Below are 16,243 nucleotides of genomic sequence, written 5' to 3'. Positions count from 1 at the left end.
TAATGCACAGAGAACTGCTGTTGGCCTCTGTTTCAGTGCTACCCTTAGCCCCCTCTGAGTGACCCATTGTCTGTGACAGCTGAAGCGAAGATTGGAGGGAATGAGATAAGTGACAGCCTATACCATACTGCCACAGCAAAAGAGAGGCAGGGGCAGACAAAACTGGGCTCAGATGCTCCAGATTTGCCCAAACTATTATTATGCTCGCAGCAGGGGACGAAAAATACCAGGGCTGAGGCTGCTAACTGCTTGAATGCCTCTCTGAGAAATGCTGCTACTCAACCTTGCTCCCAGTGGATGGACCCAAGCTGAAAAAGCTATCCATTGTTCTGCAGGCTGGCCAGGCAATGCACTGCACTCTGCCAAAATATTTGTGCAATCAACTTTCACTGAATAACCTGGAAATATTTTCATTTGTCATGATATTACCTAAAGGCATAGCACTGTCAAAAAAAAAGTGTCATCAGACAAACTTGGAAGGCTGGAACAAGCCCTTCTCTTCCCTCCCATTTGTGACCTTTACAGTCTTCAATTCAGTTTTCCAGAGCAGCATAAATCCGGTGATTTGAGGCTTCTCAATAATGTCTGTCAGGTTACCATGCCATTCTTTTAAGGGGACAGTGCTAACTGACTGACCAGCCAGATGTGCTGATCCTGCCTCATGCCAAATGCCCGTCCTTCTCCGTTCTTCTGTCTCCCGAGCACACACTCCACTGCAGCTGCTTGCAGGAAGGGACCTCTTAAAAACCCAATGCCTGCCTTCTTCAGACCTATGTATCCTGCCCCAGGTTGAGGAGGGCTGCTCTATGTCAAGGGAGAGCTCACCACAGCAGAAGAGAGGAGACCAGGATAGTGAAGGCAGGTCACTCAGCAGGCGTGCATTAGTGAGGAATATAGCTTCCCGCTTTCTCCTGATCAAGAATAGGCACTGAAGCCAGAGAAATTCAGGAATGAGATGCATTTCCATCCTCTCCTTTCCTCTCCCTAGTTATCTAAACTTACTTTTAATGGTTCAGTCAACTTTATTTTGAGTAATAGCTTTCTGCTGCAACTTAAAGACCCATACTTCAAGAAAACTGAACCCAGAAGGGAAGTCAACAGTGATAAGAGGATTGATATTTTGATATTTTCCATATGTAGCAACAATATATATTAAAATAAACCACCACAGATGATTTCACAAAGAGTTCAGGAGGCCTTTTAAACAAACCCATCCTTCAAACACTGAAGAGAAACACTCTGCAAGAAACCAACTCAACAGTAACTTAATAGAGGTTATTAGGGTGCACAGGGGGCAAAAATCCATACTAAAACTACACAATACCATAGTATTTACTTAAATTACTGCCAATAATATTTTAAGCTATGTTATAAACTCTGAAGTCCATGATATGAAAACTCATCCTTGCTCCTTTAACCACCTCCCTGACCTGTGCAATTCCAAATACTGCAAGCATTTCAGGGTACACTCTATCTGTTTCTGTCCTTTTCTTACACTTTCACAGTGGCAATGGTGTAGTACTTGTCATAGGTCATGTCTTGTCCATGAAATGACTGCCTCACATATGCATTCCCAAAACCGTATATGAGCTATTCTGTCCTCATCTGAACCACCCCCCAAAATATTTGCTCATCTTCTCCAAAATGTCAAACAAACCCTTGCTATAATCAAGACTAAAAAAAGTCAAACTACAAGCAGCAGCCCCTAGGATAAAAAAACCTATTGCCTGCTTAGATAAATAAATAAAGAGACCCCAAAAAGCCATCTAAAAGTGGGACTGTAGAAGAGCGTGTCATGGAATGACACCCAAGAAAGTTTAAAGAGACCAAATTAGATGCTTCAAGGAATAAAATTAGCAATCTTCTAATTAGACTAGCTTGCTATGATACTGAACAGAAGCAGAGCCTGAGTCCTGAACTGATACAACTGTGTAGTATCCAATGTCTAAATCTGCTCATCCAGCACAGGCTCAGGTATCACTGGACAAGATGGTGTAAATGTATAAACATACCTCAGAAAAAACCAGCTGCTTCTCAACTTTTAACCAGCATTTAACAGATCTAGAAAATACTTTCTTCTAGTGTTCTTCTCACACTATACCCATCTGTAAACATCCTTCAAGGAAGCTTTTATTTTCGCAGATATATTTGGAAATTACATAAAGCACTACATAGATGAATGCATTTGGGAAAAAAAATGAAACAAAGAGAGCCCACTTGACCTGGGCTATCCTCTAATTACATGTCTCACTGCACACTAATAATACAGTGTACTGCAAAGTTTGTTCTAACAAGAAAGAAAGGATATAAACCAGTTTTACACATAAGGGTTTGAAGCTTTTTTTTTTACATACCCTAGGTGATGCTTTCTAACAAAAGATCAAAATATCGAATGAACCTGTCACAGCTACAGTGGTTTGTGCTATTGGAAATTTTTCTAATTATAGAAAAATAATTAGAAGTTTCTAATTCTGGAAACAAATTCAGATGAAGTTTTCCGACAGTAAAACAAGGTGCATAGACATCAAAGGATTAAATGGAGACATGGAGTAAAGGGAACAGTAGAGCAATCTCACAAAGAAAGACAGATATGAATGAAGTGGTTTTAAGCAGAGTATTTCTCCTCTTTGACCTTCCAAAAAGGAAAGAAAACAGAAAAAACACCAACCACAATAAAACCTATGAAACTTGAGGAAACCAGGACTTAATCTTATTCAAGTAACAGGACAAATCTGACAATTAGGTAAGGGATGGAACTATGTCCTTTCACTTACACATCCTTTAAGCACAATGAGGGGGGAAATAACCTGTCTGAACTCCATTTTACTGCTTCTTATCTTCCTTAAATTTCTTATTTTTACTCCTTTGAACAGCAGAGGCCACACCTCAAAACTGCTACAACAACAAAAAATCGGGACAGGCTTATTTGGGAGACGTGGCTTTCCTTCACTTCTCTGTGAGCCTAGTAACCAATTGACCTACATACTGTAAAAGTGACAGCATTGCTGTTTCACTCTCCTACTTCCAGCTGCTTCAATCCCTGTCCTTTGCACAGTAAGGATGAAACAGAAGCCTGAACTTTACACTTTACTGTTTTTGTTGGCCTGAATGTACTTTTTTACAGTATTTAAAAATCTTTATATGTTTTTATAAAATCCCTTCAACGTATTTTTGAGGCTTACAATACTTGTGTGAAGTTATGGGATACTAAGTTGGTGTAAAGATGTGATTCATCCCCTTTGTACTTAAGATCATGCTGCTTATGCAACACAGCATGAAACGATGTGTCTGGGAAAGATATTAAAGTGGAAATCAATCTGATTTTCTTTATAGGCAGAGTCCACCCCTACCAATCCTTTTTACTCACTCGTACCACCAAGTTGTAAGCTACACAGTGTACAGGAATATCAGAGCTTAAGTATGAGCCTTGTCAAAGGCTAATGTGCTATCCCTTTAAGTGTCCGGTGGGGAAAACTATTGCATGTATTTCTCAAAGAATTTATTTTCCCCATTTTATTACACAAGCCCCATAAGATGATAGCCCCAGTTTTCAAAGCCCCATCTCAGTCAAGACAAACTTAGAAAGGCTTATACATTGTCTATTTTTCAGCTGTAAAACTCTTGCATGGGCAAAATGCCTTGAGTACATGCTGCAGCACTAATATTCCCAACATATTTCCATCTATTCTGTCAGGGCAGGGGTTAGTACTGATATGGGTTGGCTGGATTACTGACATTTTGTAAAACAGCAGGGGAGGTGAAAAGAAAAAATAAAATGGGTGCAAGAGATACAGGGTGCGTATCAAGGAGAAGAGAGAACAAAAGATGACCATAGGGCATATCTACCTCAGGATGAACTTTTTCCTGGAGAGAAGAATCAAAACAGGAACTTCCAGCCATTTAAAAGAATGAACCTGAGGCTCTGTTGTAAAAAAAATGCATTTGAACATTTTCTAAAGAAACTTAAATAGCACCAGCACAGGATCTGAAACTTGACAAGAGCTTCCTTGGAGCCAGAGATGTCTGTTTGGCTGCTCACACTTAAACCCACCCACACGTGGGTGCCAGGAAAGCCCTGAGACATCTCTGTATAATCTTCTTGGCAATATGTTCCTCCAAATGTTCTTCCAGCACAGTGGTACCCCAGCACCTCCAGTGCTCCCAGGGGTCCAAGCTTCTCTTGACAGCTCCCAACCCTGTGATGTTACCTTGCAGACAACTGCAATAACAGTCTCCAAGGCATGGGAAAAGAGTCACTAACTCTGGCAGACATAGGATTGAAACTTGGACCACACTATCCTTTGTTAGGTTATCTAAGGACTAAGCAAATTAGCCCCAAAGCCCCAGCAAAGATCAGAGGAACAATGATAGGTGAAGGAACCCTCTGTAATGTAATCACTGGAAAAACCTAATCAGTGAAAACTAGAGCACACTGAATTGCCTGTTTCCTATGACAATCCAAGGGGAAGATGGGACCATTGTCCTTGGTGTGGAATGCACCAAGATGGGTCAATAGGGAAACTCTTTGATCAGAAAATTTTGCAAATGAAAGGAAGTGATTTCCTACAGCAGAACAGGATTCTATGGGATGTATGAAAAATCAGACTTTAGGACTGTGTAAACCTTATGATGGGCTTTTCAAAGAGGATTGTGGGAATGTGTAAAGATTGTTTAGTCAAAAGAACAAAGATGGGAAAAGGGAGTAATCAAGGTGGATTGAAAAGGAACAAGCATGGGAAGAAAATGAGAGAATAGAGGAAGAACAATCAGTTGTGTGTAAAGGAGTCTGGCCAGTAGTCTAACTGAGTTATGTGCTTGAGGACTCTCTATTCTTATTAATTCTGATTTCTGACTGCCTTTTGTGTGGGTGTGCTCTCTGCTCTAAATGTGTACGTATGAGGACACAGAGTGCAAGGAAAGGGCTCTGCCCAGCAGCTGTAGTGAGCTGTGAACCTCAGGGGCTTGTGGACTCTGGTGCCATCAGCTGGAGCAGGACAGAAGCCCTGGGGACTGCTCCAGAATAGGCTGAGGACCTGGGGCCAGCAGCAGCAGCAGTGACCCACGTATGGTGTGTGCCATATTGTACTGGCAGGCTCCAATCTGACCATCAGGAGAGAAGGAACAGGACTGGCTCACCCGTGCTCTTTGTGTTCACCTGGGGGCTGCACTGTGCAGGTGGGTGCAGGCAAGGGCAGTGCTTCCTCTCTGTGTTGACCAGGCTGGGCCAGGCAGAGGTGTGGATGAGCATGGATGTGCCACCTGTCACATCCTTCTCATTCCAACAGTGAATGCTCCAGGAAGCCACAACCTGGTGCAGTACCTGTGACTGTGAAACAGCAACTACATCTCCTTTTATCCGACCGATAGGATGAATACTATGACTGTGAGATCTTTGGAGAAGTCTCCCAAAATAACTGGTGAGTGTTCCATCTGCATTCATACTTCTATGTTAAACATTAAAGTATCAGATGCATCGTTCGATGCACTAAGTAACGATCACTACCAGCAAGTATCCTGCTCCCTGATTAGACAAGCCACAGATTGCTTCTTCTCTCCAGCTTTTATGATTTTAAACCAAGGCAAGTTCCTTTCCAAGTATTTTAGATAACTTTGTTTCAATGTTCTCAATGCTCTTCTTGTTCTAAATCCAACTCTGATGCAGAATGCATTCAATAAAAAGAAAAAAAAAGGAAGAAAAGAAATCTTACCTCCAAGCTGTAGAGATATTTGAAACTGTTTTTTTGATTGGCTGCCTTTTCCACAGCTTGAGCTAATTTTACTGCTCCTCTACCACCAGCCGACCAGTGATTGCAGGGCACAGCATCAAATGCTCCAGACTCCTTTGCAATCTTACACACCAGATCAATCTCAGCTGGAGAGTCAGTTCTGCCAACAAAACAGTCCCATCTCATTATTTTGTTTAATTAGTTCTCTTTTACAACCTTATAAACTTAGCCTTATTTTACCATCAGCAGTAGTATAGCAGGTATATATAGAAACTGTGCCACACATATAATGCATTTATATACAGCATATGTATTTACATGCTTCAATAAAATTTTGGAATTGTTATAGATGATTAACATGGAAGACTATCAGCTCCATAATAGTATATACTTTTTTTTGTTGGTTTTAAAACCTTAAGAACAAGCTAAGAACTTAAATATCTTTGTATTAATGATGAAAAAGGGAAGTTCTTTAATAGTTTCTTTGTTCATGCCAAATTGAATAACTTAAAAACCAAGAAAAGTGAGCAATTTGAACTGTATATTTACTCACAAGAGTAATGAAAGAACAGACTTACTTGAAGACATTTAGAGCAACCACAACAGGAACTCCAAAGAGCTGAGTAATTTGAATCTGTTTCTGTAGATTACAGCAGCCATCAGCTACCAGCTGGAGGTTCTGTGCAATTAAATAAAAATGAATGGAAATGGTAAGATACATAAAGTTTTCTCCAGCCAAAGAATTTTCCATAAATTTAAGGGAACATAAACAGTGCTGATCGTGACAGCTGCAGGCAAGTGAAATTCTTCCAGATGAAAATATTCTGGCACTTTTTAATTCTCATTCAAATTAATAAGCATCAGACATATATAAATAATTAAGCAGTGTCCAAAACTTGCACACAGACCCATTGCTCTTTTCTGAGACACAGGAAGATGGTGCAGCTGATGACTGGTTGCTTGTCATGATTATGAAAGGGATGTTAGTCTGCTGTTTGCAAAGTTTATAAACAGCCTGCAGTAGTGGGGTGGGGTTTGACATACAGATGTGTTAGATGTAGAGTTCATATACACATACACAACCCAGATAAAAGCACATTACTGGATTTCCTCATTTACTCTTTTACATCACACTTTGTAGGCCTTGTCTTAGTTGTAACAAAACACACATCCTTAGCCTCATACAAGCAGAAGACCAGAATTTGTCTGGAGTGAAGTGATAGAGAAAACAAACCAGCAGAATTCACTCTTTGTTTGAATAGTAATATCCCACCCTAAATGTGAAGCATAAACATATTAAATTGTTGTTTAATGAACAGGTTATGCTATCATTAATTTCAGGGAGGGTCCTTGACCCCTACACCACTATGCTCTTGTGCTTCTATAAATGCCTGTATGTTGATCTGTCTGAAAACTTAGTGGTCCTGGAAAAACTATTGAAAAAAGTTTCTTTTTCAGCTATTTCAGCTCCTTATTACAATCCATCATGCAGTCACACACATCATACACCTAAGAGGGGTAACACAAAGCGGCTGAAGGGAGATGAGGTGGTTTTTCTTGTTGGCAATGCCTGTTAGAGATGCTCACTGAATGTCAGACAATTAGAGCATGCTAATTGTCAAATCTGAGGCTGCACACTGTCCAGCCAGAGCAAGAAGTTGCTCTGATTCTCTGTACACCACATTATTTTGTTCCTTTAAACAAAAACCTCTTAAAAGTTTTATAACAGTTCCTCTTACCTCTTCTGTGTATTCTTTCTTCAAGGGGGCACCTGCAGTTACCTGGGATCAGATAATAATAAACAAAGCCATCACAGATTGATACTTGTCATTACTCTAAAGGGTCTGAAGTGCAATTTTGCTTGCTTTCTGTACTGCCAGTTAACCCATACCAGTGCACAGCATCACAGCCTGACTGCAGCTTGTGTTTCATTCCAAGCTGCACCAGCACACAAACAATAGCAACACTTCCTATCGTATTTGGGTAGCAAGACACAGGCAGTGCCTCAGCCATCAGTTGCAAAAGACTACTAGGGGAGGCAGCTGGGTCTCATTCTACATGTTGTTACAGCACACCAGCAGTGCAAAGACAATGGGCAGCAACTTCCAACAGCTGAAGAAATAACAGCAACACAGAAGAACATCATCTTTGATGTCCTGTAATTACTGCCCATGGCAAGGAACTGCATGCAAGAAATTTGTTGGAAAGCACAAAGGTATACATGCGAAGTGCATTGTAAAGGTATTGGGGTATTGTTCTGAGTCTCCAAGTACCACATAATGTCAATCCCAGGCACCAGACTTACTCACTTTTGTCTCTAGCATTAGTCCTTTTTATAGTTAACCTCCCAGTAAAAGTATCTGGTACTCTACATGCCTCAGTGATGAATGCATCACATTTGTAAACAAATGAAACCTTTAAACTTCTAAGGACACAAGTGAGACAGAAATAGAGACAGTTATTAAGACATATTTAAGTCATATTTTTGCTAGATTGAGTGATAACACATGAAAAATATACTTGCTTTGATAGGGATGGAGAAATATAATTCAAAATAAAGAAAACATGCATTAGAAGTGTACTAAAATGATAGAAAATTGTATCATTATATCAAGCTGAAAGACTGAAAAAGGGTAGCTCAGCTTTAACTCCTTAGAGAAGATTAGCTGTAAGGGAAACCATGCATTCTAAAATTTTGTGGCTGTGGAAACAGCTCTGGTATTTTCACCCAGTGCGACTGTTTCCCCGGCAGCATCACTCTCCAGCATGCTGCTGGGCAGATGAAAGTGTTCCTAGGAGTTAAGTGTCTGTCTGCTTGGCTAGCAGAGTCTGATCTGATTGCACGTTTGGGGAGCATTTCTACAATCAGTAATCTGTAAAATCTCTTTGTGGCTTAGACAGCAAAAAATGATACACTGGTGACTCTTGGCACACCAGGAAAACACTTACAAAATTTCATCAGTTATTTCAGCATCCCTGAGGGAACTAATGTGAGGAAAATAAAAGGACATAAGGGGGACCCATTACTGGAGTGAAAGAAATCTCAAAACCTTCACTAACAATGTTCTCTATTTCCACTCACATACTGCAACTCGAACTCATCTCATTCCTCCTCGGCCGTCAAATTTCCCAGCCTGTGACGACTTCAGTGCACTTACAAATGCTATTTCAAAAGACAGGGGAAAAATATATACATCTATCTCTTACAGCTTTTTTAATGCAACAAACCTTCCTTGCTTTGCAAGATATAGTACTTCTTCAGAGCTCTTTCATCCCTTTTCTTACATTTGTGGCCTAATTTCAGAGATAGCATTAACTTTAGTGGTAACATGTATAGAATGAGGTATCATAGAAGGGTTATCTAAATACTGCCCCAAATATTCCTTAAATCAAGGTATTTTACTTATTTCAAATATTAGCAACAATTTGATTTTTTCAAGAAAGGTGCAAAAACTTACATTTGGCCCACCTCCATGCATCTTCAAAGCCCTCACTGTAGCAACAAGTACAACCACACTGGGAACCAAGCCAGACGCTCTGCATTTGATGTTGAAGAATTTCTCCATCCCAATATCAGCACCAAAGCCAGCTTCAGTTACTGTTAAACATTAAAAAAACAAAACAAAACCACACATTAAACATGCTTTTGGTTAAACACTGGGGGATATTTCTACTTCAGCATACAGTGCACTTAAATACACACCACTGCTCAGTTTTGAATGAACTTTTAAATAGAGGTCTATTTACATTACTGAGTCTGATTAAAAACCCATTCCCAACTCAGAAATAAATTCTCTTGTTCTTATATTTACAATATGCCATCAAAGGTAGTTACATGGGGGGGAAAAACCAAGCAATCTAAATTAGTTTGAACCAAAGTATTTAAAAAATACCTAGTCCTCTAAAATCACTGTTTCTGTGCAATTTTGTGTAAAATGATTGCAAATTCTCAGTTATATGACTTTCCTATATTATTTCCTCCTTCTCTGATTTCACTAAAGACATGCTTTCATCACAGTTAATGGACCTAAATTCTCCTAGGTATGCAGAACTTCTGGTGATCTCTTGCTTTTGTGGAGAGAATGTTTAGTTATAAACACAAACCAGTAGTTACAGTCACATCTCAGTGTTGAATATGCTGTTAAATAACAAATTTAATAATGGGATTTTGCACCAAAGAAGTCAGTCATGAATGTAACATGACTCAAAAGAAAAATCTGTGCACAATTATGCAAAATATATTTAGTGGAGGTACAAATAAAAAGAAGATAATCTGTATTAAATGATACCAGTCTCTTTAGAGCAAATTTGTTCTGATTTGTCAAATAGAAATTATTTTGATTGCTTCTTTTAAAAACCAAGTAATTTCTTTATATTAGACAAAGACAAGCACACAGCAAATAAAAATTTTAAGAGACTAGATCTCCTGTTGGTTGAAAATTTACCAATGCAATGATTTCCCACCAGAACACACTAAAGAGCTGGGCTCAATGCACACCTCTTAAAGATGTGAAGGGACTCTCAGGCTGACAAGTCAGGGCAGGAAAACAGCTTGCTCCAGAGGATTCTGGACCTGACTCCAAGCAGGGCTGGTAATATGTTCTCATAGCCCAAATCAACTTGTAAAAACTCATAAATTCCCTTCTCTTTCCCTCTTGCCAGCAGTTTTGTCTCTCATACTTAGGAGAGGAAGGGACCACAAATGGCTGATTGAACATTTCAGGATTGGCAGCCCTCAGCAGGGTCAAGGAGGAGGACATACAGATCTGCTCTGTTGCTGTGGCAGAAAGCACCTCACTGTTGGCAGCCGATGCACTTTAGGAAGTCCCAGCCTTTGAGCATTTGTCCTAACCCCACTGGTCCTTTTCCACCTCTTCTTCATTTTGCACAGGCTGAAACAATTGCCTGGATCTGCTCTGAGGGAGGAAATGGCTGCTGGGGCTGCGAGAGGAAGCAAGTAGTAGCAAACAAGGGGGTGGGCCTGCCGGGGGGAGCAGGGACCTCTTGAAATAGTAACATGGCAAGTGTCATGATTAACGTTCTCCTCAATCACTGTAATAACTATATCATCTTTTTCTAAATAGCCCCGAGAAAAACAGACACACCAAACATGGGGAGAAAAAAAAAATGTTTACACAAATGCAGTAATTCATAGGAGCAAAGCTAATGCCAGGATAAGTCACATTAAAAGCAGAGCCAGGGATCACATTTCTGGTTTCCAGCAACCCTCATTCTTCTTCTCCAGTCTCTTACGTGGCATAGGGTGATTAATGGGAACCCTGAATTAGGAATATATAACCACGATCAATCTTTAATATAAACAACAGATAAACTACCAAGTGCTTGAGAGGGTGGGAAAATAATTTGTCTCTTACAGAGATTGCCAGCACATATACATAGCAGTCTCCTAACATTTCCAAACAAAGTTTCCAGGGAGTTAATCCATTTCATGCCAAGCCTTTTCAAGGGTCAGTCTCCCTCTGAGAAAGAGGGGATTGCAAGTCTGCCTTTCAGTGGGAGAAATGCAGAGATGTCAGCCTTTCACAGCAACTGCTCGCACAGCAAGCCACCCTTCAGGCAGCCAGGGCTGTGCACGTTCCTCTGCTCTTTGCAATCCTCCCTTTGATAAGAAGGGCAAAATTCACATTTGCCTAAACAACCCAAATACTGGATCAGAGTTCACGGGAGTGAGTGCTACAACATGGAGACCGGGATTTTTTCACTGGAAGTGGAGGAAAGGGAGGCAAACGTCAGTGCTTTCTCCAGTGCGTGGAAGGAAACAGGATGTAGTAGAAAAGCTGCCTGGATGAAAGTTGCAACTCCATTCTATTTCCTCCAAGGAATAGTAAGAAGACAGAATAACATGCCAAGCTATTATATTTGAAAATCTTTGTGCTGAAGCACTTAATAAAATTACTTTCAGATTGTTTCCTGCTTTCAAAAGAAAGCGTCAATGAAGAACGCAGACTAGGAATGGCAAGTTTCAAACTACTCTACATTTAATGATCATGAGCTAAACCAGCTAATCTGTACTTTAACAACAGAAAATTAAAGTAACACACAGGTCCATTTATTTTGATAATAATTTCTCATACACAGTTTCTCAATAGAAGAGAATTACATGTGAACTCACATAAATTTTGGGCAGCAAACATCTACTTTAGTAGTTGTGGTGTGCTGTACTTCAGCTGAAGAGAAGTTTATGACACAAGCTGTACAACTACTACCTGCCTGTACATTTTTGCCCAGCTTCAGCTTGCCCCCCAGATGCCAGTTTATCCCCTGCCCTGCCAGGCGCCCACATCCCAGCTCCATGAATCGCGGCTACCCGGGCTGCTGCCCTGAACGCAGGCAGGGGGCTTCTAATAGGTACCAGCATGGTGTTAGCTGCTTGCCTTCATTTCCAGGTCACAAGCACAGTTCTACTGCTGTTTTAATGAAAGTAAAGAGGTAAATGATTTGCCCTCAGCAAGCTCACAGAAAACACATGGGTATTTGCACTTCCAGGCTGAGAACACAACTCCATGGCAAACCTGTACTGACCTAGATCACTGTTATTACAGTCCTAGGCCTTGTTTCACCTTCTGGATCCCCTCCTTGCACTGACAAGACTCAGTGATGAGCTGGACAAGTGCTAAAAGATTATCTTCTGGGTGCAGTTTTCAGTCAGTACAGTTCTCTGGACTCTCACTGTTTGGTCATATAAAGTGTAAAACCTAAAGTGCAAACCTGTTGTTTGATTTTATGCTTCAGTTTTAGAGCCTAAGCATCATAAAGAACATTGGAATGAGGATTAAAAATTAAAATGTCATGTATCAGCAGAGCATTACCATTGCATTAATGTTAAGAGTGGGTTATAGGTCAAACCTAGCAATTAATTTACATATATATCAGAAATAAACTGCATCAAAATGGTCAAATAAGGTCAAATAATTTCTTTTGTGACAAAAAGCGGCTCATTCTAACACATCACAGTAACTGCGAGATCCTGGTTCAAAAAGCCAGCAGGCAAAACACAACACACAATTGCCACAAGTGTTTCTAGAGATCATTTACGTGACATCTTCTTCACCCACTAGTGCCACCAAAATCATCAATACACCACAGTTTTCTTTCAGAGCAAGAACCCAAAATATCAAAATTGGGTAAGGGGAAAAAGCAGAAGGAGAAACCCACAGGGGTGAAGTTAGGCAATAGAGATAAGTCTCTTGGGTGGTGTAAAGTCAGAACAAACTCTTCACTGGAGTCTTTAACTCTCCTTCAGAGATCAGGCAAATGAACAAATCCCTCTGATGGTTTTGTTTCTTGTTTGTAATTATCATAGCATCCTTCATGTAACTACTGCCTTACCAAGGACATCTGGGAATCACCTACATGTCACAATAGCTTTTATAGACAGTGTCATGCGTTAAGGAGCTAATCAGATTTCACTGTCATTCTTAATACAAATTGTAATTTTTCTCCATTTAAAAATACATCTATCTTGCTAAAGCTGCATGAAGTGGTTCCACATTAGTCTTACACTGATACAGTGCTTAAAAGCCTTACAGAAAGTGATGTTTGGAATATTTTTCAAAAAGCTATTTCACCCACAATTGAACTTCATGTGTAGTGGGGGTAATTGCTAGTGAAAGTATCTTTTCCCTAGTCAGCCCTTTGTATCAACAAATCAGTGTCAAAATAAAGCATTTGTACTATGAAGGGCCAAGTCAGATGCACACACACGAGGTGAAGCTTGAGGACGAATTGTGAGCCTGGATTCCTGAACAATGTAAAAGGAAATGGAAACTCTGAGCTGCAAGTTGCCATTTACTCCCCACATGTAAACATATCTGTTCTGGTGCAGCTGTCTGCTGGTAAACTCAGGAAAGGAAGAGCTCAAAGTCACAGAAGCACATGAACTGTGAACTTGGAGCTAGAGATATGCTGGCTATAAAGTACTGATATGTTCTTTTTTAAGTGAAAAATACTAAGGTGCACAATAGCCAAAATAAACCCGGATGATCAGTGATTTCTCTAACAGGATATCATATTTTTGTTAGTATAGCTAGGGATGAATAAGCCAGATGTTTGTCCATTCTGACTCTAGCAATTATTTGATGTGAACTTCCATCATTATGACTGATTTTGGAATGTAACAAATACTTTTTTCTTCCCCTCCCTGCACCCCCAAACAGAGGGAGTTTTCCTGTTCATTTTTCTTTCCACGCATTCTCAGATGTCATGGAACACAGGAACTCACTGCTACCACTGCTGAACACAAAGTCCAGCAGAAAACTACACATGAATATGTTATGTCTGAACACTTTCCAGGCCATGAAGAAACTACTTTGCATTGGTTGTCAAAATTTTACGTTGTTGTTGAGAAGTCTAGAAGAAAAGGTAATAGGAAAAGTATTTGCCCCTAAGTTTAACAGACCATAAGCTAATTGGGTGTAATCTGTACTTTCCATCTTTTTCTAAAGAAAGATGCCAGGGCAGTATTTGCCCTGCTGAGGTCAGGGCACTGGAGGTTTTTGATTCTTGACACCCAATCCATGCTTTTGACTGAAACAGCAGATCTGGCAATTCATTCTGCCTTCCTTCAAAGGAGACATTATCTCCTTTGGCTGAATCTCAGGCCTCAGCTAACAGTCCCTGCCTGCTGGCAGCAAGGGCTCTGTTGGAAACTTGGCTCCCAGGAATACACTTAAATTAAGTGCTGATTCCCTTGGGACTCCATAACAAGCTATTTCAATCTTTTCCTCTGAAACATTTATTTTTCCATAAGAAAGTAATTTTACCATCGAAATGCACAGCAGCTTTAAATGAGAAACTAAAGGTTACCTCATAACCTCTCATAGTTACTCACTTCTAATATCAATTGCTGTTAACTTTCCAAGAGCATCCCATACATTAAACAAAACAAAAGGCACAATGACTCATACAGATCATTCCCAGACTATAGACAATAAAGAATTACAGAAAGTTCATTTATTTACTCCAAGCCAGACAGGTGAAGAAAACCCTTAAATCTCAATCCTCTGACAATTAAGCATATAGTTCCTTTTTGTGGGTGTTAAAGGCCTGTTTATGTATGTATGCTGCAGATGCTGGATTTTAAATACAGGGTGGGAATCAAACTGAGAACTCCAGGAGCAGCACTGTGTGACAAAAAGCATGCTTTATACATCTCCACAGCTCTGATTGCCTCCCTGTCTTGAAAATACACAGAAGTGCAACTGCAGTGCTTCCTGTCTCCAAACCACCAATTTAGGGCATGGTTTTACACCATGGCTGAACTAAATGAGCACCCTTCCTTGTTGAAAGGGTAATTCTTGTTCATTCCTAAATCTTCTACCTTTCTCTCCTGCTCTCTCCCTGCTGCCCAGACATTTTTAGCATTCATTTAATCAGAAGGTAAACTGTTTAAACTGTTGCAATTTGCTAAACAGAAAGCAAAAACATATAAAAACACAGCACGGAAAAAAAAAGTCAGTTTTTCCACTGGGCTATGTTTGAATTAGTTGAAGTAAGACCAGACAAGTATCTGAACGTGTTCAAACAAGCAGCAGAAGCAAGGGAAGGAAGGGAGATACATTTGAGCAGTGGAAAACTTAATTCTTCTCTAGCCACCCTGTCAAACCATATTCCAATACTTGAAATGTAAAATTTGACATTTTCTTGCAGCTCACTATAGTAATGAGCTCATTATTTAGATTTATTACTGGAGATTAAAAACAGAAGATGTCTTACAAGTCACAAACAATTCATTCCAATAGAAATTAAGTGAGCTGAATGTGGCTTCATGGGCTACATATTTCTTTGAATCCCTCTGCTAAGCCTGCTGAGTTTTACAGTCACTATCTCTTAATTTCTGTGTCCTATACTCCTGTAAAGATCTGTAACTCTTGGGTAAGTGTTGGGCCCTGACATGAATTGCAATGCATAGCTGAATACACTAGCCAAATATACACAGTCCCCCCTTTTGTAACCTCTTTCTGTTACAATATTAACCAGAAAAATTCAAACAAAAGAACTGTGAATTTCAGGTTGCATCTTTCACCATTCTTAGCACGTTTTCTTTGAGGTAACAGAGTAACATTTGCTCGTAAGACAGATGACCACGTTTGAAGCACAGTTAGCGGCACAGGAATAAGGCAATTACACTACATACTTTAAAGATCACCATGGCCTTTGGCAAAAGAATTATTAGTCTTCTGGTAATTACAAAATTAAAACCTCACCACTTCTTTATTTGGAGTTGCGTGGAAGGAATAATTAACAGCAGCACTGATGGCTCTTCTTTTAAGGCCATTCTTCTACAATTCTGCAAGGAGTATATTAACTTATGGTACCCACAGTATTTCCCTAAGGACTTAAAACAAATTTCATTACACTTAAACCATGTTACTCAATGCATATCTCACTACCAGGCTCTCATTTGCTTCCACTTTTAAAAGATCTGGTTGGCTAAAGCTCCTGCCACCAATACACCTTTCACCAGCATGAAACTGCCTTCTGTTGAGTTCTCAGGT

General features: G+C 40.0%; 1 protein-coding gene across 3 annotated transcripts in view; it reads right to left on the bottom strand.

Annotated features, from left to right (window-relative positions):
* The window catches only part of MTHFD1L (methylenetetrahydrofolate dehydrogenase (NADP+ dependent) 1 like), a 144,647-nt gene that overhangs the window by 56,239 nt on the left and 72,165 nt on the right, over positions 1-16,243 (bottom strand). For all 3 annotated transcript variants that reach the window (XM_063390103.1, XM_063390104.1, XM_063390105.1), the window contains 4 exons: positions 9,185-9,324; positions 7,466-7,507; positions 6,305-6,405; positions 5,709-5,886 (listed from right to left, as the gene is read on the bottom strand). In XM_063390103.1, the coding sequence (XP_063246173.1) occupies positions 5,709-5,886; positions 6,305-6,405; positions 7,466-7,507; positions 9,185-9,324 (461 nt within the window). The remainder of the gene's footprint in view (positions 1-5,708; positions 5,887-6,304; positions 6,406-7,465; positions 7,508-9,184; positions 9,325-16,243) is intronic.

This window comes from Prinia subflava, chromosome 2 (assembly GCF_021018805.1).
Source record: "Prinia subflava isolate CZ2003 ecotype Zambia chromosome 2, Cam_Psub_1.2, whole genome shotgun sequence".
Classification (NCBI taxonomy): Eukaryota; Metazoa; Chordata; class Aves; order Passeriformes; family Cisticolidae; genus Prinia; species Prinia subflava.
This window is presented reverse-complemented; position numbering and strand designations above follow the sequence as displayed.